Raw genomic sequence first — 27,133 nt, 5'->3', positions numbered from 1 at the left:
GCCGGCTCACGGGGGCAGAGGGGACATGGGGCGTGTCCTCTCTTGGGGGGCTCAGATCTGGCCCTAGGGCAGGGCACAGGCTGGATTGGGGGGGGAGAGGGGACACGGGGCCTGTCCCCTTTGGGGGACTCTGATTCGGACCCAGGGCAGGGGATGGGCTGGCTCAGGGGGGACAGGATAAGGGGCCTGTCCCCTCTGGGGGGGCTCAGATCCAGACCCAGAGCAGGGGACAGGCTGGATCAGGGGGGCTCTGATCTGGCCCCTGGGCAAGGGACAGGCTGAATCACGGGGGGACACGGGGCCTGTCCTCTCTGGGGGGGCTCTGATCCGGCCGAGGGCAAGGGACAGGCCAGCTCAGGGGGGCGGGAGAGGGACATGGGGCCTCGCCCCTCTGGAGTGGGGGAGGTGCTCAGATCTGCCACCAGGGCAGGGGACGGGCTGGCTCAGGGGGGCAGAGGGGACATGGGGCCTGTCTTCTCTGGGGGGCTCTGATCCAGCCCCAGGGCAGGGGATGGGCTGGTTCAGGGGGGCGGATGGGGACATAGGGCCTGTCCTCTCTGGGGGGCTCAGATCCAGGGCCAGGTTGGCTCAGGGGGGCAGACGGGGACATGGGGCCTGTCCTCTCTGGGGGGCTCAGATCCAGGGCCAGGTTGGCTCAGGGGGGCAGACGGGGACATGGGGCCTGTCCCCTCTGGGGGCTCTGATCTGGCCCCAGGGCAGGGGACAGGCTGGCTCAGGGGGGGTCATGGGGCCTGTCCCCTCTGGGGGGCTCTGATCCAGCCTCAGGGCAGGGGACAGGCTGGCTCAGGGGGCACATGGGGCCTGTCCTCTCTGGGGGGCTCTGATCCGGCCCCAGGGCAGGGGCCGGGCTGGCTCAGGGGGGTGGGTGGACTCAGGTCGTGCGGGGTTTTGCTGTCTCCGAAGGCCAGGCGCAAACTCCGCAAACAGCGGTTGGGGCTTGCAACACCAGCTCCGGGGACAGACAGCGCCGGGGCCAGTCATGAGTGGCGCCGGCTCCGGGCGACAGCCAGGCTGGCCAAGCCGCCTGCCAGAGCTGCTGCCCTGCCCCGCTTCCCTCCCCCAGGGGGTCTGTGCTCCAGTGCTGTCAAAACACCTCAAGGACACTTCACTACCCACTATGGGGGGGAGCTTGTGTGTCCAAGTGGAGATGGGGGGGGAAATGGAGCCATGATGCACCCAAATCCAGCTGGGACTCCTGGGTTCTCTCCCCGGCTCTGGGAGGGAGTGGGGTCTAGTGGTTAGAGCGGGGGGGGGGCAGTGGGAGCCAGGACTCCTGAGCGCTCTCCCTGGCTCTGGGAGGGGAGTGGGGTCCAGTGGTTAGAGCAGCGCATGGGGCTTCCTGGGTGATGGGTGTGGCTCTGTCCCTAACTCTACGGCTGGCTCTTTACCTCTGGGCCGTTATTGACAGAATCTGTGACCATACCGCTCACTAGTGTATTTGAGGGGCGATGGGAAGGTTAGGGTTTGCTGGTTAGGATGGTGCTACCTGGAAGTGTGAACCATTTTTGTAGTTGAAGTTACGAATATGGGCTCTATACTGTCTGTATTTCAAATGTGTGCTCTGCTTCTGGGGGACAGCCCAGCCCACTTGGTGTCAGCTCTGCCGTGCCTGCTTGGCGGCCCCTTAAGGACCATCAGCTACACAACTGTCCCCTTGAGAGATGGCAGACACGCCTTGGGACTCAGCAAGGCATGCGGGGACCGGCCTATGGCCTGAACTCCGAGGGGTTTCCAGGCCGTGTGATGGGCAGCTTGTCCTTGGGACAAAGAAAGAAAGACCACATGGCAAGAGATTGTAAAACACGGCTGCAGCTCCTCCAGCTGGTCTTCAATCCTGCTTCTTGCCTCTGGAGGGACCTTGCTACAAACTGAAGCTTTGAACCAAGGACTGAACGGCCCATCCCAGCTGGGGATGTTCTCCAGAGACTTGATTTGAACCTGCAGGTTATTCCATCACGGCTACAAGCCTGAACCACGAACGTTGCCATGACTGTGTGCATTTGATTCCGTTGAACCAATTCTACCTCTCACCTGTATCTTTTTCCTTTTATGAATAAACCTTTCGATTCTAAAGGATTGGCACGAGTGTGATTTGTGGTTAAGATCTAATCTGTATATTGACCTGGGACTGTTGGGAGAGGTAGGGGAACAATTTGGCTTAGACTCAATTGAGCCTAGAAATGAGACCGGAGGCAGTTTGTGGACTAATCTGCCCTGACCAGGCGTGGGGCAAACAACCTGACTAGCTTGCAGAGGGAGCTTGGAATAGGCAACAGGGATGGATCACTTGATGATTACCTATTCGGTTCATTCCCTCAGGGATCCGGAACCAGCATGGCAGCGGTGACTCTTGAGGAGATATTCCAGAGAATCGCATTGCACCACCTCCGCTTCCAGTGGGAAAAAAAATAATCAAGATGCTTGGCCGCGTGGTGGGAAAGACAACTTCAGAGAGTGTCAGGGGGTAGCCCTGTTAGTCTGTATCCACAAAAACAACGAGGAGTCCGGCGGCACCTTAAAGACCAACAGATTTATTTGAGCATAAGCTTTCTTTGAGTAAAAACCCCACTTCTTCAGCTGCAACTTCATAAAAGGTGAGCCAAGAGTAACTGATACCATGACTGAGTTTGCAGAGAGCCTGAAACAGCACCTCGGAGAGGTGTGAACTAGGAGTCCCAAGGGGGCGTGTATTTGGAAGCGTGAGGGAGGGAAACAAAGGCTACTTCCTGGAGATGCAGCACCTTAGCACGGGTGCAGGATTTGGTGCCATGTTGCTGCAGAATACGGGGGCTCTGCCGATAAAGGAGGAGCTGTTGGATGGATGGAGGAGCATGAATCTGGAGAGCTGGATGAGTGACGACTGACTGCTTGGGACAGACAGACAGCGACTGGATAGATACAAAGGAAGAATCTTTCAGACGTTTCCATTTTTGTTTTATTGCCATTTTAAATGCTCCCCACTCTGCCCTCGCCTATTAGAAAAAAGGCAAACAAACAAAAACATTAAATAAATAACCCCATTGACAGAAATCACCAAAAGTGGGAAAAACAAAAATGTTTTTAAAACCAAAAAAAGTCATTTTTAAAACCCAAAGGCATCATTATCAAGAGAAATCAGCTTCATTTCCTCTCCCTTGTCAAAACCGATGCGAAGTGCATTATTTCAGTGAACGACTCCTGATTTACACCCGGGTTAGCAAAAGGGGACTCGGTCCCATCGGCTCCCCCGCATTACTCCTGATCACCCCGATCAGCAACAATGGGTGCACCCACCTAACTCGGGGGAGTTGCCACACGCTGGATTTTATTTACTTCTTTACATTGTACACACAAAACGTGTTTCCAAACCATTCTTCACCTTCTAGTCATTCTCTTAAGAGAAAGAAATTCACTCCAGTGGAGCTATGGCCACTTGACAGCAGCCGGGGACTGGGCCCTTCAATGCCGACTCGTCGGAACGGAAAAGGGCCGCGGGACTGTGTCGATTTTGCTGAAATTTCATTTGGGGGGAAAAAAGATAGAAAGCAACCAGCCCTCGTGCAAGAGGAACACTTTGCCTCCTCGTTAGTTTCTAACAGTCATTTCATTTTATGCTGCATTGTAAGATTTAGAAAGTCAGTGAGTCAATTTCAGGGGAAATTGTGAAATCCGACGTGTCGTTCCTACTTGGGATACAAACAAATGTACAAGTCAGGGAATTCCCAGGGAAACAGAACTCCGGCCCCGGCCCAGCTCCAGGCTCTGTAGTGGGACGTTGGAAGCAAAGCAAAGTTGATCGGCTGCTGGCCTAGCTCTGCTGATTGAGTTAATGCAGCGGCTAATCCACGGAGGCACACATTACTAGACGCCTGGAGGGGCTGCCACACTGTGAAACCAGAGTAACTGCCCCACCGCAATCAAGGGAGTCACTCAGGTCAGTTTAAACCTAGACCGACTGCTCATGTTAGTGGGCTATCATCTGGATTTACACAGCAGTTAGCCCTTAGACCCCAATGTAAACTCAGGAATTCCCTCTGCACACCCACCGTAATGCCAGCTGAGTTCCACCCTTGAGTAAATCCAGAGTCACCCTCCTTCTAGGTCAACAGTGTTACTCCAGTCACCCTGCTGTAAATCCAGAGTAACCCCCACCTCAGTCGCCCCGGGCGGAAAGGCGGAGTAACCCCACCAACGCCACTGAGTTACTCTGCAGTCACCCCCACGGCATAAATCCAAAGTTGTCTCCCCACCCCTCACCTACGCCGCTGTGTAAATCCAGAGTAACTGCACTGAGCTTACTCTGACTTCACAGCCAACCAGCGGGATCCGGGGCTCGTTCCCAGGCCTCCGAGCCAAGAGGGCAGCCCAGCTTGCGTTGTGGAACAGAGGCAGCCTTGAAATCGCTCCCAGTTCCGCAAACAACCCCATCGCCTTAGAGACCCCACATGCCCCCCAATGCAAACCAACACCCCAGGCAGGACACCCCCTCCAGGATTCCTGGGGCAAGCCGGGGGGAGAGAGATCCCTGAACGGGATGGAGGAGGCAGGAGTGGAAGGGGCAGCTAAGTGACTTAATGGCCCCTCCAATCTTTGGCATTCCACCTTCTGGATCAGGTGTAGTCAATTGTTGTGTGTCAAGGCCCAGACTCCAGAAAAAAATAAATAAAAAATTCACCACAATAAGTAAATAAAAAGATTTCCAGGTCTGTTCAAAAGCACCTGGCAGTCCAGGTTTGGCCCGCAATCTGCCGATTGACTCCCCTGACACTAGGTGGATGTAACCCGCAGTAGATCCGGGGATTTTTTATTTAATGAAATGGTTTCTTGGATCAGAAAATGCAAGTTAGTTGAAACCAAGAGTGTTTGCAGGAAAGAATCTGTTTCGATCAATTTCTTGGTTAAAAAAAGAGAAGTTGCAGAGTTGTCCACGTTTTCTAAAACCAAAGAAGTTCCTTTTCTCGGGTCAAAATGACCCTTGGTTTCACAATTTTGAGGTAACAGACAGTAAAAATTATGTTTAGGTCCAACTAGAAACAAAATGCGTCCAAACAGCCGAAGCGAGACGTCCCCATTGACCCGCTCGGAAGCATCTTTCCATTTCCGCTTGGTGAAAATTTCAGATTTTGACTTTTTTGGTCCCAATTCCAGATGGGAAATAAATGTTCAAAATCTAAACCCTGGTCTTGGGATGGAAAGCGCATTTCCAGGTGGGCTCGCGGAGCTCTCTCTGCCTCACCCTTGTGACGGGACCTGGTGCCCTGCTCCGAGCGAAGGGAGCCGGGCCCAGAAGCTGCAGCTCTGAAAGGGAACCCGTGAATCCTGCCATCTCTGCCGACAGCTGGTCAGCCCCCTTGCAAACAGTCCTGAGCAAGCTCACTGGGGAGGGAGAAAAATCTTAGCAAGGGAGAAGTGGGTGATGATCAGGCGCCTCCCAGTGTGTGTTGGGCGAATTCTCCACAGCTCCAGATCAGAAGGGGACGGGGTTGAGATCTGGGGGACCCCCCCTTGCTCAGGCAGCACAGAGGGGGGGGGATGCACCAGGGAGTTCCTAGAGGTTGTCTCTGCTCCTCTACTCTTCCCAGCATGTCTCCTAGGGAGAACTAGACAAGGCAGGGGAGGCGGGGGCCGCGCAGCAGGGCAGGGACAATCCAGCAGGGGTCCCGCATGCACCCAAGACACCACATCCGGCGCGGGGGGCGGTGGCAGTGGGACAGACCCAGTGCAAGTCTCACACCCACCAGCAGGGGGCGGCAGTCTGTCCCCCTACACACACCCCCCACATTCACGTCCTGAGCCTTTCCATGCCTCATAGCCAGCGGCAACACACAAACCCCGACAACCCTCAACAGAGACAGGTCCGAGTCCTCCCAGGAGGGGACACTGGTGCGCACCCAGATCCGAGAGCCATTTTCTCCAGCCGGGGGCACGCACCCCAACCCCTCCATCCTTCCGCCTGCCCGTGCACTGTCCCCCCTCCATACAACTCCACCCCTCCAGCGATACCCCATCGCTTTGCAGACCCGCCCCCCTCCCCCCCAGCCAGACACCGCCATCCTTCTGCGCATCTGCCCCCCACCCCGCTCAGATCTGGGGTCACCCCACTCAACCCCCATCCCTTCCCCTCCCCACACCGTAAAACCACAAGGAAATGACCTGATACAATATTATGTCTGTGCAGTTTTTTCCTCTTTTATATATAAACAGAATTAATTTCCTACTTTCCAACATTCAAACGCTGCAATTCAACTCAATCCACTTTTTTTTCCCCTTCCTTTTCTTTTCCTTAAATCTGATTTGCCTTTTTTTCTTTCCTTGATTCATTCATTCTTACGTTCCGCGGGGACCAGGACAAAAAGGATACACAATATTTCCAACTCCATCAGAAAGCCTTGCTTCTCTCTCTTTTTTTTTTTTTGTTTTTTTTTGTTTTGCCGGTATATAAAAAAAACCCCAAAGCTAAAAGCTCGCTATTATAAATTTTTTTTTGGTTGGGTTTTGCGAGTTTTCGGATTTTTTAGAGCCATGCTTATTTAAAAACAATCAACCAACCCAAAAAGCCAAAAAAAAAAAAAAAATAAAAAAAAAAAATAAATAAAAAAAAATCTCGTGCTTCGAGAAGAGAAATAAAGCCAAATTGAAGATCGCGAGAAAAGGGGATTGAAGAGATCTCCTGATTCCGAGCCAAAGGTTGTACGATCGACCGCTGAATTTATAATTTTTTTTTAAAAAATTATGTATCGGTATATATCTGCCAAAACCCCTCCACAGAAAACAAGCATTTAGTCGACCGTGGTAAATATTAAACTTTCTGGGTTCAAGTTATGATACAGGCGACGTACCTCTATACAAACGCATTTGGAACTAAAAAATAAAATACAGATTAATTACAAAAAAAAAAAAAATAAAAGAGGGACGCTGTTAGCGTTTTCACTCCGACTTCCCTCTGTTCAAAACATAATTACAAGAGAAAGAGGGATGAGGAACAGATCAGACGAGTGGACACACGGGACAGCCACAGGTTTAGGAAGAGAACGGGCTAGCAATGCTGCGTGGTCTCTACTTTTTCCCGGCTGCCCGACATGAGATGCCGTGAGGGGGTTTTCGGAAAGCCCCCCCGCCCCCGCGGAAGTCAGACCTCTTAGAAACGGTAGCTGCGATTTGACAGGCAGGGGGAAAAATAAAATAAAATAAGAGCTACAAACTCGCTAGCCACCTTTGGAAGGTCTGGTGGCCGCAAGGGTTTTAACTGAATTGCTCAGCTGGAGAGACACGAGTGGATTCGAGCCAACCGGAGCCATGCCAGCTGGCTAGAACTCGCTGAACTGGGCTAGTGATTTGGGATGGCCCCATTCCTGCCCCCCTGAGTTGCTACATTTTCAAAGGGGTGTGATTTTTCAGAGGTTCGCTGCCTGCAGAAGAAAAATAACCCCCCCGGGTGTCCAAAACGGGAGGCGGAAGGGGGGGGGGGGGAGGCAGCCACAGAACCCCACCCCCAGTGCTGACTTTGGCCATGTAGCTACCTGCCTCGAGAGAGACACGGGCAGCTGGAGCCACATGGCGGCAGCCTCCTCGCCGAGTGAGACACACCGCGGCTTGAACGGAAAGATCAGATGGGGAAGGGCCACTGTGATGGGACAACTTTAAGCCGGAGGGGGGAGGATTTGAACCCATGGCTGGGCTGGGGGAGGGAAATGGACGTCCCAGGGCTGCTATCCTGTGTTAAAAACCTACTATAAAAAACGCAGTTTGTTTGCTTTAATCTTAATATTTCCTACGTGGGGGAGAGGGGGCCGGTGGGGCTCAGAAGAGGGGGGCACGGCAAAGCGGGGGCCGGCCGTGCGTCTGCCACCTCAGCGCCCCCCCCCCCCCAAGCTCGAGTTTGGCCGCGCGAGTGAACACGGGGAGCTCTCTTTGCACCAGACAGAGGGCAGAAGGGAGGGAAGGAGGCGGGGGAAGGGGGCAGATCCGGTGCCAAGGAGGAGGAGGGCGACGTGGTGGTGGGGAAGAAGCGGTTACTGCCCCGGGGTGTCGCCCACGGTTTCGATGCCGTGCTGCTGAAGCTGCGCTCGGAGGAGGGCGTTCTCGTTCTTCAGCTCCTCGATCTGGGCAGGAGAGAGAGAGGGAAACTGTGACGAAGCGGGACTGTTCTTAATGTTTCCTCTGAATATTGTGGGGGTGCCTCAGTTTTCCCTAGGCAGTTCTTAACTATCTAGGGGGTGGGATAAGGGTGTATGATCATTGCAGAGCCCTAGAGGGCAGGTGTGTGCAGGGGTCTGGACACAGAGAATGGCTGACACCCTGTTTCCTGGCAACTGATGGCCTGGGCCCTTCCCCCCTGCAAGGTGAGAGCTAAAGGGCTGGAGAACAAAGGAATCAGGTGACCTCCTGGCCTGGGAAAGGGACAAAGCCCAGAGGAGGAGGGGCTGGAGGGAGTTTCAGTTTGAGGCTGGCTAGGACATGGAGTGAAGGGCAGATGTGGTTGTCTGTCTCCCTGCCCCCCAAAATGGACTCAGCTGAGGGGTCCTGTTCTCTGTACCTACAAGCTCTGTGTTAGACCATGTCCCTGTCGTTTAATAAACCTCTGTTTTACTGGCTGGCTGAGAGTCACGTCTGACTGCGGAGTTGGGGGCAGGACCCTCTGGCTTCCCCAGGACCCCGCCTGAGCGGACTCGCTGTGGGAAGTGCACAGAGGGGCAGAGGATGCTGAATGCTCCGAGGTCAGACCCAGGAAGGTGGAGCCGGGGGAGCTGTGTGTCCTGCAGACAGGCTGCTCCCAGAGAGGAGACTTCCCCAGAGTCCTGCCTGGCTTCGTATGGAGCAGTTCCAAAGCATCGCCCAGGGATGCCGTGACAGAAATGAACGAGTGAGACCTTGGAGCTGGGCAGGGCTCAGCAGGGGGCGCTCTTCCCTGGCAGGCCAGGCTGCCCCAATGCGGTGCTAGGGGGCGCTGTGCTGCAGGACGCTCTCCCCTGGCGGTCAGGGCCGGCCTCAATGCATTAAACATCCTGGGACTTCTCCTCGGCATCAGAGATGTGAATACTGGTTTCCTGGTCAAACTCCCATCACGCCGACTCGAAAACTTTCTGCTCCAGCTTCAACTGGGTTCGACATTCTCCCTGACCGTGGCCCAAACTGCTGCGTGGCACGATGTGCGGCTGTTCCCCAGCTGCCTCGCCCCAGAGGTGGCTGCATCTCGGCGCCAGGTGATCCAGCCTGTGCGGTGTTACGTGCGGCTGTTCCCCACTCCAGAAGCAGCCGCACAATCGCTGTGTTAACAGCACGTCGGGATGCTTTGGCATGGAAAGGTACATGGGGGGGGGGAATATAAGGGGATGGACAGACAGACGGGGGAGGGAGGGAGGGGGCATCGCCCCGGCTACCTGTTGCCGTAGCAGCTCGTTGTCCATCTGCAGCCGCTCGGCCTCCTTGAAGGTCTCCTGCATGCGCTGATTGGTCTGGCGCAGCTCCCGGATGTAGTCGCAGGCCTTGGACAGGATGCCCCCTTTGCTCTGCACGGACGGACAGGGGAAGCCTTCAGCACAAAATGCACTGGAACCCCCCGCCCCGGTCAACGAACCCCCAACCCACCACCCCAGTTGGGCCCCCCGCCCAATCCCTCAGCTCACCCCCAAAACTCACCCCCTGCCCCAGGGCCCCTGGAAATCCCACCAGGACCCCGGAGCACCCTCCAACAACACCCCCCCATACACGCCCAATCGCCCCCATAATCCCCCCAGTCCTGGCCCCCGAATTCCCCCCCACAACCTCAGAACACTTCCCCACTGAATTCCCCCCTCCCACTCGCCCCCCAGGACCCCTTCCACCAAATCCCCCTCCACCAAACCCACCTCCCTGGAACCCCCCCAGTTGTGCCCCCCCTGGAACTTCCCCCTCACCTTCAAATCTTTGGAACACCTCCCCACTGCGCCCCCTGCCCCCCTCCCCCCACGCAAGATCCCCAGGACCTCACCACCACCATGAACTCCCTCCCACCAAATGTCCCTCCCCACTCAACAGCCTCCTCACTGATCTCCCCCCAATACACATCAGCCTCCCTGCCAAAGGGGACCCGCCATCCCCTGGCCAAGAGGAGCAACAAAGCCAGAGAGCTCTGGGGGTCTCCAGAAACGACCCACACGGGGGTTTTTATCTGCTTTCTCCCCCCTCCACTCCCTCCCGCCTTCAAAACACATCAGCAGGGTCTGGCCAGGGGACTCGGGGCTCTGCGAACCCTGGGTTTGTTATTGTAGGGTCCTGTCAGGCCCCAATGTCTCACTATAAGGTCTTGTGGGAGCGCTGGGCAAGTATGTTATTGAAGGGTCTCCTGGTGATCACTCCGTTTCCACTTGTTATTGTAGGGCCTCTTGGAAGCAGTGGGGCGCCAAATGCACCGGTTTGTTATTGTTGGGTCTCTCACATGCCCCAGGACCCCTTGGCAGGGAGATGGATTTGCTGAGCGGATTGCTGATACTGTCCGCAGTGAGTTTTCCCAGGATCTCCACCTGGGCACCAGTACAGCTGGGAAGGGGCAGGCTGCAATCCTTCATCCCGCCCTCTGCACTCCTGGGAGACCCTACAAAAACAAAATCAGTGCACAGCCTTGGCCCCGCGCCACCACAGCGAGTGTGGCATCCTCCAAGAGACACAGAATCATAGAACCACAGGGTTGGAAGGGACCTCAGGCGGTATCTAGTCCAACCCTCTGCTCAAAGCAGGACCAATCCCCAATTAATCATCCCAGCCAGGGCTTTGTCAAGCCGGGCCTTAAAAACCTCTAAGGAAGGAGATTCCACCGCCTCCCCAGGGAACCCATTCCAGTGCTTCACCACCCTCCTCGTGAAACAGTGTTTCCTAATATCCAACCTAGACCCCCCCCCCACCCCAACTGCAACTTGAGACCATTGCTCCTCGTTCTGTCATCTGCCACCACTGAGAACAGCTGAGCTCCATCCTCTGTGGAACCCCCCCCTTCAGGTGGTTGAAGGCTGCTATCAAATCTCCCCTCACTCTTCTCTTCTGCAGACCAAACAAGCCCAGTTCCCTCAGCCTCTCCTCGGAAGTCATGTGCTCCAGCTCCCTAATAATTTTTGTTGCCCTCCACTGGACCCTTTCCAATTTTTCCACATCCTTCTTGTAGTGTGGGGCCCAAATCTGGACACAGTACTCCAGATGGGGCCTCATCAGTGCCCAGTAGAGGGGAATGATCACGTCCCTCGATCTGCTGGCAATGCCCCTACTGCCCAAAATGCTGTTAGCCTTCTTGGCAACAAGGGCACACTGCTGACTCATATCCAGCTTCTTGTCCACTGTAACCCCTAGGTCCTTTTCTGCAGAACTGCTGCCGAGCCATTCGGTCCCTAGTCTGTAGCGGTGCATGGGATTCTTCCGTCCTAAGGCAGGACTCTGCACTTGTCCTTATTGAACCTCATCAGATTTCTTTTGGCCCAATTCTCCTATTTGTCTAGGGCCCTCTGTATCCTATCCCTACCCTCCAGCGTATCTAACTCTCCTCCCAGTTTAGTGTCATCTGCAAATTTGCTGAGAGCGCAATCCACACCATCCTCCAGATCATCAATGAAGATATTGAACAAACCCGGCCCCAGGACCGACCCTTGGGGCACTCCGCTTGATCCCGGCTGCCAACTAGACATGGAGCCATTGATCACTACCCGTTGAGCCCCACAATCTAGCCAGTTTTCTATCCACCTTGTAGTCCATTCATCCAGCCCATACTTCTTTAACTTGCTGACAAGAATACTGTGGGAGACCGTATCAAAAGCTTTGCTAAACTCAAGGAACAACACCTCCGCTGCTTTCCCCGCATCCACAGAGCCAGTTATCTCGTCATAGAAGGCAATTAGATTAGTTGGGCATGACATGCCCTTGGTGAATCCATGCTGACTGTTCCTGATCACTTTCCTCTCCTCTAAGTGCTTCAAAATGGATTCCTTGAGCACCTGCTCCATGATTTTTCCAGGGACTGAGGTGAGGCTGACTGGCCTGTAGTTCCCAGGATCCTCCTCCTTCCCTTTTTTAAAGATGGGAACTACATTAGCCTTTTGCCAGTCATCCTACACAACAACAAACCCAGTGTTTTTGGAGACCCAGCGCCTTTAGGAGACCCTACAATAACAAACCATGCACAGAGCCCTGACCCCGAGACCCTACAATAACCCGAGCACCCACCAAGCCACCCCACACCACCACCAAGCCAGGGCGTGGAAACCCTCAAGGGTTCCGAGTCCCCCCTACAATAAACAAACCGGTAAGCAGACTCAAAATATCACCTCCTCGCTTCCTCATGGCCTGGTGGGAGCTGCCCCATGAAGTCTGTTCCTGGTGGGTGTGTGTCAGTATATGCCCCTCCCCCAATGCAGGGAGCTCCCTGCTCCAGTCTCAGCTGCCCCCTCCCTCAAATATCATCCCCCCCATGCTCCCCTCCCGGCTCAGCCCAGCCCCTGCCCCTCACCGCGCCCGTCTTGCTGTTGTCAGTGTTGCAGTCTGGAATGATTTTCGACAGCTGGACAATCCAGTTGTTAATTTTGTCCCGCCTCCTCCTCTCCACTACGGGGGGTGAAGAGAAACACACACGGTTAACGCACAGCGCCCCCACCTGGTGCCTCGGCCCAGCCACAGGGCAGGTTGCAGCAGGACTGGAGCTGATCGGAAAATGGGAGGGGGGGGCCCAGAAAATGTTGATGAAAATGAAAAAATAAAAATTGAGTTTTTGGCCAAAATTCTGAAAAGCTGCTTAGGGCCTTCTGGGAGTTGTAGTCCGGGTGCATCCTGCTCCAAACCACCCCACAGACCCATCTCCCATGATGCACCACCGTCTGCCCTCTTGGTCAGAAGATGCATCATGGCAGTTGCGTGGCCGCGGTGCATCCTGGGAGATGTAGTATTACCAGAGGGATCAACTCTGTGAGAAAAATGCATGAGGCACCACAGTGCATCATGGGAGATGTAGTTTGACCAAAGAGCTCAATTTAGAGGCCAGCAGGCATGAGGCCATGTGATGGAATTTTAGTACAACTGGTAGATAAAAAGACAACCGGATACTTCCTTTCTGAACAAACCCAAAACGTTTTGTGAAATCGTACTGATTTGGACAAAATTTTGTTTAAAAAATTTTAGAAAACAAAAATCTTTCCAATGGAAGAGTTTAAATGGTTCCTTTTGAATTTTTTTATATTAAAAAATGTTTAAAACAGAAAACGGTCCATACTGACCCCCAAATGGCAGTTTAAAAATTTGTATGGCAAAAACCATGAATGGTTTGGCTTTCTGGCCAGACTGGGGATGAATATGTTAACGTCTCAACACATTTTTCTGGATGGAAAGTCGGTTTTCAGACCAGCTCTACATTTCAGAATCTAGACATTCAATATTTCAGCCAAACCATGGCAATTTTCAGACTCTCAGCAATTTGTGGGGGGAAAAAAAAATCAAAATTTTCCACAGGAAGAAAATTTTCGCTGTAAGTTCTGTTGTGCTGAAAACCCAATTTTCCATCAAAATCCCATTCCAATAGAAAACATTCTGCCGGCCCCAGTCGTGACTGTTCAGACTTGGATCCCCCTGTTAGATACAGGTTGAGCGCACCCCTCTAACAGCCTTTCAGAACCCCGATATCCCAGCCCGGAGATGATCTGCGCAAAGAGAATTTTCCCCTTGTTTTCTTCTCCATCCGCACACACGTTCCCCCTCATCATTTGCACTTCCAGGATGGATGGAGATTCCCAAACCCAGGTGTGCTGCCCAGGACAGGCTGCACTGGGGTATTAAAAGCAGTTGGCCAGAGATCTCAGGTCCCTGTGGAGGGCCAGGAGATTATACTAAAAAAAGAAGAGACATTTCTCACACTTGGCTGAGGGGGTGGGTAGCTTCGGGGGGGGGCCCAGCCAGATACAATCTGCCTATCAAGGATCTCAAGGGCACACAGGGCCATGTTTGGGATGGGGAAGCCCCAGGATCAGTGGGGTGAAACAGGGCCACGGGACATGAGACCAGCGGGATCTCAGCCCGCCACCCACCTTCATTGTGCTGGGCTCGCCGCCTCTCATCACGGGGCGTCCGCGTCCCATCCATCTTCCTAGGGTGGCACAGAGAGAGAGGAGGGAGTTACAAGAGGGGCAAAAAAAATATCTGAACTGACACCGAACCCCCATGCGGAGTCCAGGCCATCCTGAGCTACTGACCTTTCGCTCTCCCTCCTCTCACTCACTCAGGGCATGCAGATCCAGATCCAGCAGGGGGCAGGAGGCACACACACACAGTCCAGTTCCATCCAGCAGGGGGCAGCGGTCTCTCTCTCAGTGTCTAAACTCCTTTCCAAGCCCCCCTTCCTGAGAGCCCGCCCCCAGTCGCACACTCTGTCCTGGGACCTAACCCCCCATGTCACAGGCTGGCTCCTCTGCAGGGGTTTCTAATCCCCTGCGAGGCAGACGCCCTGTATGGGTGATGCCAGGCCCAGGTGGGTTTGCCTGTGGCTGGCTGGCTCCTGGCGAGGTGCTGCTCGGCGTAGCTGGTGGAGAGGGGAAGGATCTGCTGGGCACACCTAAGCAGTGGGTGCTGGTACAGGGCTGCACCCAGTGAGGAGCCAGGAAACCCCGGAGGCTGGGGGGAGGTGGTTAGAACAGGAGCTGGGGGAGGGGGGAAGCTGGGCAGGATCCCAAGGGCCGAGAGAGGTGGACAGGACAGGGAGGGGAGCTGGGCGATCTCGCAGAGATCCACTACCCCTCCCCCAGCAAGCAGATCCCAGCCCCATGGGGGACCCCCTCCCCACATAGCTGAAGCTGGGCAAGTTGCAGGCAGATGGGAGATTTTTGGGGCCACCCCGCACTCCAACTTCACGGGCTACATACGGGGAGTACGGGTGGGTGCGAGGAGCGATGGTGCGTTGCGTCCCTGTCTGCAACACGTCTTGGGGGGTCATCATCACGTAGAACTGGCCTGTTGGGGGAGACAGAGGGAGAGGTGAGACAGACTCAGAACTGGACTCCTGGAAATGAGGACCCCTGGGTTCTATCCGCAGCGCTGGGAGGGGAGTGGGGTCTAGTGGGTTAGAGCAGGGAGCTGGGAGTCAGGACTCCTGGGTCCTATCCGCAGCACTGGGAGGCGAGTGGGGTCTAGTGGGTTAGAGCAGGGAGTCAGGACTCCTGGGTTCTATCCCCAGCACTGGGAGGGAAGTGGGGTCTGGTGGGTTAGACTCGGGGGGGTCTGGGAGCCAGGACTCCTGGGTTCCATTCTGAACGACTCCGCCTACGTTCGATCTGAACAGCTCAGCTTGAGCTGCCCTCCAGGTTACAGAAGGGAAGGTTGGCGCCGCAGACAGATTAGATGCCTTGGGGTCTCGTTCTCAGACCCCAGAAACGGCCGTAATGAGGGGGCAATTAACAGCCTGATGATGACGCAATTCTGCTGGGATGCTGGTCATTTAATCAGGAACAGCCACTCGTGCCCAAATTTCAATCCCGGAGATTCACTAGATCTGGGTCAGGCTGAGGAGGATTTAAAGGGGAAGAGGAAGCCATTGGGGCATGAGCCTGTTTCGGGGTGGTTCTTTGCGGACCTGGGAATACAGCCTGGAAGTGGTTCTGTCCCATCCCCCACTACAAATACCTGGCGCAATTCATATTAAGGATTTAGGGTGAGACGCTCTAGCCACGTGCTCAGGATTGGGCTCCTGGACTCATGTGACTTTGCAGAACCTCAGTGTTCAGTAAAAGGGGTTTCTGTTCCTCGGGGGCCGGGGGAAAGCTCCAAAGCATGAGTGAGCGAAACTGACACCTGCCTGAGTCTGCCGAGAGCCTGAGCCCGTCGCTGGGAGGGGGGGAGCTGCTTTGAGTGTGACCGACGCCGCAACGCTGCCTGAGTCTGCCGAGAGCCTGAGCCCGCCAAGAGCCTGAGCCCGCCGCTGGGAGGGGGGGAGCTGCTCTGAGTGTGACCGACGCTGCAACGCTGCCTGAGTCTGCCGAGAGCCTGAGCCTGCCGAGAGCCTGAGCCCATCGCTGGGGGAGGAGGGAGCTGCCTCGGGTGCGACTGACGCACCGACACTGCCTGGGTCTCCAGAGAGCCCCCCTCCGTCTCCCAAAACGCTTCCCCACTTCTGCTAATCCTTTCTAGACCTTCCCTTTAAATAAAGCAGGGCTGAGATATTCCAGGTCAGCCAAGCCATCCTCCCAGCATGCTTTGCGGATGATGCCGCGCCAGCTATGATCCAGAGTGGCCAAACCTTCGCCAGTGAGGCATCTTTACCCCCCCGAAAATAGAAACTACCCCGCCGTGCGCCCAGCTGCAGAGTAGAGAAGTCCTGAGTTGTAGGAGCAAACAGACCCAGCCACCCTTCCTTCCTCCCCCCCCCCCAAAGTCTTTCCAGCCCCAGTGAAACTGGTGGGGTCCTCTCACCTCCAGCCTGTGCCAGCGACTGATCTGTGGTCTGAACTGACACGGCCGTGGCATCCCCCACTGTGGAGGCAGGGAAATACGCGAAGCGGGCCTCCCCGCTGACTGCGTCTGCGGCCGGGCTTCCGCCATTGCTGAACGGGTTCTGGATCACAGCCTGAGGAGGAGGAGAAGAGGGCACCTGTTAGAGCGGGTGAGGGGAGTGAGTCAGGACTCCTGGGTTCTATCCCCGGCTCTCGGAGGGGAGTGGGGCCTAGCCTGATATTCTTCCCCATCCTCTGATCAGACCAACGAGCCTATCTAGCCTGGTGTCCTGTCTCCAGCACTGGCCAGAACCAGCTGCTTCAGACAAAGGCACCTCCTAGTGGTCAATGATGGAATGACCTGCCCCTGAGAGATTTCCTCCTGACCCCACCACCAGCTAGAGATCGCTGCCCTGAAGCCCGGATCTACAGTTCAGTCACCCTCTTCTGCCTCAGTGTGGTCAGTAAGAGGACGGGGAAGATCCAGCTGGCGAGACGTGGGGAAGCCAGGAGGGGCGCTATGCTGCAGGGGGCAGGCTCTCCCCGGCAGCCAGGGCTGGCCCCAATGCCCCAGCACGGCGCTAGGGGGCGCTGCCCTGCAGGGTGCAAGCTCTCCACAGGCTGTCAGGGCTGGCCCAAAGAACTGAAGCAAAGGGTCTTGTAGAAAGAGATCTAGATTTCAGGACATCCAGGTGATAAAGATTCCACAGGTCCCTTGGAACAGTCAAAGGGTTAATTCTCTCCCGGTTAAAAATCTACCCCTTATTTCCAGCCTAAATTAATCCGCCAGCTCCCGCTTTGCCTGTCCCGGCTGAGCTAACCAGCCCTCTGTTCCCCGAAATCTCCTCCCCAGGGAGACTCTGATAGACCGGGATCTAGTCCCCTCTGAGCCGTCTCTGGAGAAACTCCACAGATCGAGCTCCTTCAGCAGGTTTTCCAGCCCTCAGATCGTCCCCGTCGCTCTTCCCTGAGCCCTCCCCGATTTCCTGATGTCCTGTTTGACGTGCATCCCCCCAGAGCTGGCACAGTCTCCAGTCATGGCATCCCCCATGCTGTGTCCAGAGGGGACCCCACTTCCCAGCTCCCACTCGCTCTTCTCCAGCCCAGCGGGGTGCTCGCCCTCTTAGCCACAGAAACGCCGGGGAGCTCATGGGCTGTTGGTGCCCCAGGACTCCTGGGTCCTTCCCAGAGCAGCTGCTCTGCAGGGCACAGCCCTGCAGCCTGTGAGTGTGACCCCCACACGACATTGCTTACATAGGCCAAGACCCAACTTTTTAAGGCTTTTCAGAAAAGAAAAAGAAAAAGAAAAAGAGAAAAAGAGAAAGTCCTGGGGCCATTTTATGGTTAGAGAACGAATAACCAGCATCATCGGACCCCCGAGCTCTTCTCTAGCGCTTGAGCTCTTCGGGTGGAAACGATTCCTACATGCGGCCAGCACCATTATCGTCATGGCTCAGATAGGGAAACTGAGGCACGGAGCCACACGATTTGGCCACCGTTACCCAGCAAACCAAGCCGGGAACGAACTAGCGCTCTACCCAGCAGGCCAGACTGCCTTTTACAACCTTGTGAAGGGATGCGCCCCATCCCACCCACGCCAATTAGGTGTGGCGGCAGAGCCTGGGCTCCCCAGCGAAGGACAGATTAAAAAGGAGAAGCTGGCCACAGAGCCAGGGGGCGTTTGCCCAAGAGGAGAGGCTGCTGGAGACACTATGGAGCGAGGCAGTGACTAGCCCTCCCTTCCCACCCACAGCGGAGGGGCTCCGGCCGGCTGCCCTCTGGCCATCTGCACAGCTGGACCTGAGAAGCAGGGATTAGACCCCGAAAGCTAGTCCAGAAGAGGGTCCCGTGTAAACACTGTTCTGGACTCAAACCGCTTTCACTCCACAACCTCCCGGGGAACTACTCTGCCATTGCCCTATGCAGACAAGTCAGGGGCGAAGGGCAGGATTATCATCAGCCCCAGTGCTGGCCCAGAACCCCCCCGGTGCCAGGCGCTGGCCCCTGTCCCAAGTGGCCGACAATCCAGACGGCGGAGCCCGCATTCGGCTGCATGAGAAAGGCACGTGCTTCGCTCCTTGGGGCTTGTGCCCCGAGCTGCCAGGTGCAGCCAACAGCCACAGCTGCATGAGACGGCCTGGCCCTGACCACATCACTTCACCGTTCCGTGCCTCAGTTTCCCCAATCTCTCCAACACGGCCAGTGATACTGGGCTCCTTTTCAAAGCGCTTGGAGACCTATGGAGGAAGAATGCACTAGAGGGGCCAGCTATTGCTCATTCCCCAGTCCCTTTTACTAAACCCTGGTTAGAAACCAGGCACAGCCCGCCCCTCACCTGAGCGACAGCCTGCTGGCCCCCGGCGAAGGCGGCTGTCGAGACCACGCTGACGGCTCCCGTTGCGTCCGTCTGTCCATCCAGCTGACTGTCTGTCACCTGGACCACTCTGTATGTCACCTGGGAGGAGAGGGAGACAGGAAAGATCATTTGGGATAGAGAAATGTGAACAGAACCCACAGACGGCACAGGGCCCCTTAGTGCCGTGCTGGGGCATCGGGGCCAGCCCTGACCACCAGAGGAGAGCCCCCGCCCCACTCCCTGCAGCACAGCGCCCCCTAGTGCCATGCTGGGGCATCGGGGCCAGCCCTGCCTGCCAGGGGAAAGCCTCACCCTGCCCCCTGTAGCGCAGTGCCCCCTAGCGTCTCTCACCTGTCCTCCATTGTTCTCTGTGCGGAACTGGTACTGGATATTGTGGTCTGTGAAGGCTGCTTGCTGGACACTAGCAATGGCCACTGCTGTCTGCTCCTCGGCGTTCGTGACGTCCCCTGGGAGCCAGGAGAGACCAGTCACTCACACAGGACCCCACCGAGGGAGGGGGAAGGGTTCACACCCCGGCTCTGGGGAGGCAGCATGACCTATGGAGTCAAAGTGGGGCGGGGGAGGCTGGGAGTCAGGACTCCTGGGTTCTATCCCCAGCTCTGGGAGGGGAGTGGGGTCTAATGGCTAGAGCAGGGGGAGGCTGTCAGGGTTACATGAGTCCCACCCCGCTGGTTTAACTGGCCCAAGCAGGAGCTCCAAGCTCCCAGCGACGCAGCACCTGGACGGCGACAGGGCTCCCTGGCCTCGCCTCACCTTCCTGCAGCTCGACTCCTTCTTCAACTTCTTGTCCTTTCTCGTGGCTGGAAGACAGAAGGAGACAACACCAGCGTGAGCTGCTTCAGCCGGTGCTTTACTCCCAAAGCTGGGGATAGAACCCAGGCATCCTGGCTCCCAGCTCCCCCTGTTCTAACCACTAGACCTCACTCCCCTCCCAGAGCTGAGGAGAGAACCCAGGAGTCCTGGCTCCTAGCCCCCCAGCTCTAACCCACCAGACCCCATTCCCCTCCCAGAGCTGAGGAGAGAACTCAGGCGTCCTGGCTCCCAGCCCCCCAGCTCTAACCCACCAGACCCCACTCCCCTTTCCCTGCTCTCCAAGAAGACACCAGATGGAGGAGAACCCCCACGTAGCCACTCTTGCTAGAAGAGGCTGTAATTCGCTTTGTGACCGTTTGCCATGCAACATGGATCTCAGCCCCTCAGCCAGCGAAGACCAGGCAGAACTCTGCCATGGGGGTAACACACACCCAACAACCAATGCCACCAAGCTACCGGATTTCATAGAAACCAAACACCGCCCAGGACCCAGCTGACAATATTTTAACCTCTTTCCCTGCACCCAGTTCACTGCTGGAGAAGACCCTCATTCTCCAAGGACACAAGGACTACTGGAAAGAGCTATTAATTCCCCCCACATCCTCATTCTTAAATTTTAATCTGCTACAGGATTCCCCTGGTCTCCTGTCCTACACTCTGCAGCGTTGCTGTGTGCTGTTGAAGCACCTCACCCCAGAAGCAGCTGCATTTCTGGCCGGATCAGTTTCGCCTGATCTCTTTTGCCAGCACTTGCTACCATCTCAAGAGCGATAGAGAGCAGGAAGATGATCTAGTGTTTGAGGAACTAGAGTGGGAGCTGGGTTTGAATCCTGGCTCTACCAGACTTCCTGTCCCAGCTGAGACTGGGGAAAACGAGGGAGAGATGAGACGGACCCAGAACTGGACTCCTGGAAACCAGGACACCTGGATTCTATCCCCAGCGCTGGGAGGCAAGTGGGGTCTAATGAGTTAGAGCAGGGCAGGGCTGGGAGCCAGGACTCCTGGGTTCTATCCCCAGCGCTGGGAAGGGAGTGGGGTCTAGTGGGTTAGAGGAGGGCGGGGCTGGGAGCCAGGACTCCTGGGTTCTATCCCCAGCGCTGGGAGGTGAGTGGGGTCTAGTGGGTTAGAGCAGGGCAGGGCTGGGAGCCAGGACTCCTGGGTTCTACCCCCAGCACTGGGAGAGGAGTGGGGTCTAGTGGTTAGCTGGGGCAGGGATGGTCTCTCACGGTGGGTCTGTGCAGTGATTGACAACAGTGCCTGTCGGTCCTACCATAAACGCAAACAAAGGATCCTGAAATCCAACCCAGATATTTCTCAGAAGCTTCTAGCTACAATGCATGCAGCGACTTACTCTCCTTTCCCGCAGATGAAGGCTCAGACAGCTGCTTTCCGAAACAGGGTTTCATGCCGGGAGGTATTAGAACGGGTTGAAATCTAATCCTTCCCGCTGGCAGGGAGAGATAATGCCCAAGCCCTATCTGGATGCCAGCATGGTATGCAACTGCCCAGAGACGCTCCCGCCTGGAGGAGCAGGGCACAGGCTGCAGGGAGACTCACACAGCCGCTTACACCATCGGTCAATTTCCTTTCCACCCGGTCAGTTTCGTGTGTGCCTGCTAGCCACCTGCACTGACCATTCCCCTTCCAACACAGGGCCAGGATGATCAGATGAAGGCAACGGGTGGGCGGGCGCTCGGTGACGTGGCTGCCTGGTGCTAGTGTGGGCCCACAATTTGTGCACCCTGCACTTAAAGCTTTGTTTTCGTAGGGTCTGTCCTGACTCCGTGACCCTGGGTTCCCCCCCCGGTAAGTAACAACCACATTTCTTGCCCTGGTAAGCCTGGCAAAGGAGGAGCGACTGTCACTCCCTAGTGGCTAGATCAGGCACAGCAGTTTGAGTCAGTTAATTCCTCTGCACCACTGGATCTGGTTGTTCCGGTCACTCGGAAGGCGTTTACGCTTTTAGATCCCCCGGTTGTATCCCTGCAGAGGATCAAAGTGGAGGATGGGTGGTGGTGGACGTTACACACCGATTAACGCCCTTGTGAAACGTATCCCGTTATGAAATGCATGCAAAAGGGCCCCGAACGGGATGTGCCTGCCACCGGCTCCGATCCAGGAACAGACTGGCTCAGCGTATGGCCTCTTGGGTGCCTTAGCTCCCCATCTGGCCCCAGAGCTGGGGGGGGGGGGGGGGCCCTGGCTGACTCAGTGGGGCAGGGAATGGGACATGGGGCCTTCCCCTCTAGAGGGCGCTGACGCCAATCCACTTGCAGCTGGTACGGACTGGTTATGGGGGGAGAGGGGATAGAAACCGGGGAATGGGATACATACAGAACGGATTTTAAGTAATACTACTAATAAATGGGTCAGATTCTGATCTTATGCAGTTCAGGGGGAAGTTGGGCGAGTATGAGGCTCAGTGCAGGGGGACCTGGGCAATATTCCCTGGCCTGGGCTACCCAGGAGCTCAGACCAGATGATCAGATGGCCCTGCCCAGCCTTGAAACTGGCAAAAAGCCATGGTGAAATCAGAGGAGTTATTCTGGAATATACGCCCAATGGGAGCTATTTCACAGACACACAGGACTAGGGGACACTACAACCCCCCCTCTAATGCCCTCCCGCCAACAGATCCCTTCCCTCAGGGAGTAATGATCACTCACACAGGCCTCTCCGAGCAGCCTGGACATCCCAGGAACTGCTAAGAAGCGCGGCTACGGCTGCCCCTGGAGACTTTTTCCCTTAGGAGAGTCCACGGGGCAGACAGGCCTGCTCCTCCGGCCCAGCTGTCCTGGCAGGTCCAGTGAGACACGCCCACCTCTCTCATCCAGCGGTGACTTAGTGCAGACCCCCTGGGTGGTCTTTCAGGGTGACTTCGGGGCGAAGGTGCTGGGCTAAGACCCCACGTGCTTGGGTTCTATTCCCAGGCCTCCCACCTGTTCCCTTGGACCTCTGTGCCTCAGTTTCCCCCATCGGCAGAATGGGGAACCCACCTTCCAGGCTTGGAAGGATAAATTTGGGAGTGGCTCAAATACTAGGGACTAAAGGAGGATCAAGTCCCAGAGAGGGGGCTGCCCCCCACCCCCAAAAGTCCCTGTGTTGGGGACCCTGAAACAGGCTTATTTGAAAATGCTACTGCAGTGCCTCCCAGGAGTTGTAGTTCAGGAACCACATTCTCCAGGATAGACTGGACTACATCTCCCATCATGCACCAGGCTTCCCTCCTTAGATTAGAGGCTCTCTGGGCAGGGCCTGTCTCTTGCTGCATGTCGAGGCAATGCCTAGCACCACAGAACCGATCTCAGCCGGGGCAGGGCCTGTCTCTCGCCGGGTCTGGGCAGCGCCTGGCACGACGGGGCCCTGATCTCAGCCGGGGCAGGGTCTGTCTCTCGCCGGGTCTGGGCAGCGCCTGGCACGACGGGGCCCTGATCTCAGCCGGGGCAGGGTCTGTCTCTCGCTGTGTGTCTGGGCAGCACCTGGCACGACGGGGCCCTGATCTCAGCCGGGGCAGGGCCCTGTCTCTCACCAAGTCTGAGCAGCGCCTGGCACGACGGGGCCCTGATCTCAGCTGGGGCAGGGCCTGTCTCTCGCTGTGTGTCTGGGCAGCGCCCGGCACGACGGGGCCCTGATCTCAGCTGGGGCAGGGCCCTGTCTCTCACCAAGTCTGAGCAGCGCCTGGCACGACGGGGCCCTGATCTCAGCTGGGGCAGGGCCTGTCTCTCGCTGTGTGTCTGGGCAGTGCCTGGCACGACAGGGCCCGGATCTCAGCTGGGGCAGGGACTGGCTGCTTCAGTAACCATGGAACTTGACCACTAGCAGGGTTAATTAAAGCTGCCATGGCAGGGAGAGCCCCCCAGATCTCCACAGCATCCAGTGTTGCCAGCTGTAGCTGGGAGCGGCTCTGGGACCTATTCACTTCAGTCCCCGTGGGCGCATTAGTTCCAGCCGCAGCGACCCATCTACTCTGACAATAGCCAGATGTGTCAGCATCTCGACCCTGCAGCACAGCGCCCCCTAGTGCCACCCTAGGGCATTGGGGCCAGTCCTGACTGTCCATGGGACGAGTACCCATCCCACCCCCCGCAGCACAGCGCCCCCTAGCGCCACCCTGGGGCATTGGGGCCAGTCCTGACTGTCATGGGACGAGTACCCATCCCACCCCCTGCAGCACAGCGCCCCCTAGCGCCACCCTGGGGCATTGGGGCCAGTCCTGACTGTCTGTGGGGAGCGCCCCCCACAGTGCCCCCTGGTGCCGCACCAGCACATGGGGTGTCAGCACCATTCAACTCTACGTCATTTCGCTTCCCAACGTGAAATCTTTTCCCCTAAGTTCTCCAAGACGACCAGAATCTGCAGCACCAAAACCTTTGCGAGACACTCAACGGCTTTAACAGCGCCCAGGCCCCTGGCCGGAGTTCTCGCCTTGCCAGCGATCACAAGGGCAGAGTCGCCCGCTGGGGCAACGCAATGGACGCACCGCAGCCTCGCCTTTCCACCAAAGGACGATCCAGCCCCAGGGCGTCTCCATTCACCTCCCTGGGCCTTGGTTTTTCCATCTGTGAAATGGGGAGGACACTGACCTCCTTTGCAAAGTGCTTTGAGATCACAGCTGGGAAGCACTAGACGAGAGGCAGGGATTATTACAAGGGCCACGCTTTGAACTACAGCCCAGCTCCCTTCACAGGCGCTGACTCCTTGAGCGCTTAGGGGCTCCAGCACCCCTGGAGAAAAAACAGGGGGTCTCAGCACCCACAGGGCTGCTGCTCTGGGGGCCCTGGGGCTGGCCACCAATCAGCTGTTCAGCTCTGGCCCTGCCCCCCTTCCAGCTGTTGAGTGGGGCTGCCCCCGCCACTGGCTCCTCGCTGCCCCCTCATGGCCCCCAAGGCAGGAGGGGGCAGAAAAGAGCGAGGGTGGGAGGCTCTCAGGGGAGCAGTGGGGGTGGGAAGAGGTGGAGTGGGGGTGGAGCCTCAGGCAAGGGAGCTGAGCCAATGTGGGGCACCCACTCCCACAGGACCAATAATGTTTCTGGCTCTGGAGAATATTAACCCAAGTTTCCTTCCAGATGCCCGTCAATTCCTGGCTCGTCCTAAGCCTTGCTAAGCCTATGGAGGAGGGTAAGGGCTGGAGAATTTTGTCAGCTGCCTTATACCGCCAGGAAGGAGGGGAAAGCAGCTGGGGGGGGGCAAGGGGGGGAGCCGCTCTGCCCTTCATCCCCAGAGGGGGTCTCAGACGTGGACACAGATCACAGGCAACGCAGTCCCTGTCTCATCCCCCACAGACCCCTAAAAGTGTGAATGACCTCTTCACAGTCTGCATATACAGGGCCAGACCCCTAGCTGGTCAGTCACAGCTCCCCCGGAGTCACCGGGGCCCGATCCCAGCTGGGGTCAAGGGGCCGCAGCTCCCCCGGAGTCCACTGAGCTGGTCCAGAGTGTGCACCCCGCCCCCCGCACACTTACAGCGACACCCTACCGTCCCTGGGCTGCCCCCAAATGCAGGACACGGATCGAGCCTCCCAACTCCCTCCCCCCCCATGGCGACCTCCGTCTGGCCCCCCCCGACCTCCCACATCCCCCAACTCAGGCGGATCCTAGAATCCTTCCCGCACCCCTCAGCCCACCCCCTTCTCCTCCCCCCTCTATCTCTGCTCCCCCCCCCCCGCAACAGCTCCCACCTCACTCCCCTTGACACAGAGGATCACCAGAAGATGCTCCCTAACCGCACCCTCTCCCACTTCCAGCACAGCGGCCTCCTCCCCCCTCACCACCCCCCACCTCTGTCTCCTGAGCATCAAGTACCCATAGGCTTCTGCAGTCTCTTTCAGCCACTCCACTGTCTATGGACCCATCTCATCTACATTCGTGCCCCACTCCCCGCCACAGTGCTGATCCCACCCCAAGTCACCTAGAGCGTGGGGGGTGGAGGGGGATCCTGGGAACTAATTACTTGGTGGGGTGAACTCCCCCTGCTCAGCTCCCCTGCCATCCCATCCCCACCGCGCACAGGTCACAGGACCCTTCTACCTGCTCTGGCCCCCAACGCTAACAAGAGCCCTCCCTGTCCCTGACCCACTTCCCCAGTCCTCTCCTCTGCCCCCTCCCACCACATTTCTTCATTCCTCCCACTCCCAGCCCCCGACACTGAGCCACTAAGACCCCAGCTGCCACTTCTGTCTCCCCCCCCCCACCCACGACACCAATTCGCTTAGCTCACAGACCCCCTGAGCTCCCTCCTCCCCCACCAGCTCACTCAGGCCCCAGGTGCTCCCCTCTTCCTGTCTCACCCCGGCGCCCCAGATCCCAGGCTCTGTCTCCACCCCTTTCAGTCCTGTCACCAGCTCACCCCAGCCCAGCCCTCACTCCTGTGTCTGCCCCCCCAACAGAAATCCACTCAGATCACAGCCCTCCCTATCTCCCTCCCATACGGCCCCCCACTCCTGACACCAGCTCACTCTGACCCGTGGCCCCCTTTGTCTGTCTCCCCCACCCCCCAACTCCAGGCACAAGCCACATAGATCACCGGACCCCTTCCTCGCCTCCCGCCCCTCGGCACACACTCCCTGCCCCCCCCATGTCACAGCCCCTTCACCTATTTGCTTCCCAAACACTCCCTGCCCCCCAGATCACAGCCCCACCCCCCAACTCCCTGCCCCAACCCTTCCCCTCCCCCCAGGTCACAGCCCCCTCCAACTCTGCCCCCATCCCTCCCCAACAGACACTCAAGGCCCCTCCTCCTCCCCCCCCACCCGACTGGGCTCCCAGCCCCCCACCCCCTTTCCCCTCCTTCCCCCCTTTCTCTCTCTCTCTCTCTGCCTCGTCCTCCATTTTGTTCTCCCCCTCTCCGCGCCGCTGCAGGAGGATCATGGCTGGCTCCCTCCCCTCCCCCACCCTGCCCCTCCGCAGGCCCAGCGAGGGGGTGGGAAGCAATCGGGCCCCCCAGAAGAGGGGTGGGGAATTTCCTCCCTTCGTCCCCTTACCTGGGAGCAGCGGAGGCGGTGGCTGTGTCCAGGCCGGGATCCAGCATGTCCATGGGGGGAGAGGGGGAAGGGGGGAGGGGAAGGGGGGAAGGAGAGGGGTGGGGAGGCCCCTCAGCACCAGGCCGGGGCGGGGGGGGGAGGGAAGGAGAAGAGGGAGAGGAAGGGGGGCGGGTGAGTTTAAATCTCACGCCGGATGGAGGCAGAGGGGACGCGGAGGAGACACGGGAGCCGAGGCGCTGATCACGGGGACAAACACTCGGGTCATGTGAGGAGGAGAGCGAGAGCGATCCTCTCCCCCCCGCCCCTTCCCCCTCTTCCCCTCCCTTCTTCCCCAGCTGGGAGCCCGGGACACGTGAGGGGGGAGCCGGCGGAGCCGCCGATCGAGCGCGGCCTGGGCCCCGGGGAAGCGTCGCGGGCGGCGGCGGCAGCAGCGGATGGAACGTTGCAACAATCCGGGGAGGAGGGTGGGGGAGGGGATAGAACGTTGCGACGATCGCGGGGGGAGGGAAGGAGAGCGAGGGGGGAGGGGTGGAACGT

At 57.3% G+C, this 27,133-nt stretch overlaps 1 protein-coding gene across 1 annotated transcript; it reads right to left on the bottom strand.

Moving 5' to 3' along the window:
• Nucleotides 1-6,232: 6,232 nt before the first annotated feature.
• USF2 (upstream transcription factor 2, c-fos interacting) lies at nucleotides 6,233-26,667 on the bottom strand. The gene is made up of 10 exons (XM_074938418.1): nucleotides 26,597-26,667; nucleotides 19,558-19,604; nucleotides 19,135-19,250; nucleotides 18,763-18,882; nucleotides 16,408-16,561; nucleotides 14,865-14,952; nucleotides 14,034-14,092; nucleotides 12,470-12,564; nucleotides 9,381-9,509; nucleotides 6,233-8,102 (listed from the first exon to the last, which is right to left on the bottom strand). Exons 1-10 carry the CDS (start codon nucleotides 26,647-26,649, stop codon nucleotides 8,013-8,015), a joined length of 951 nt encoding a protein of 316 aa, XP_074794519.1. The 5' UTR covers nucleotides 26,650-26,667; the 3' UTR covers nucleotides 6,233-8,012.
• Nucleotides 26,668-27,133: the final 466 nt, after the last annotated feature.

Source organism: Natator depressus, chromosome 24 (assembly GCF_965152275.1).
Source record: "Natator depressus isolate rNatDep1 chromosome 24, rNatDep2.hap1, whole genome shotgun sequence".
NCBI classification, from domain to species: domain Eukaryota; kingdom Metazoa; phylum Chordata; order Testudines; family Cheloniidae; genus Natator; species Natator depressus.
The sequence above is the reverse complement of the archived record's forward strand: the minus strand, read 5'-3'. Positions and strand labels throughout refer to the sequence as shown.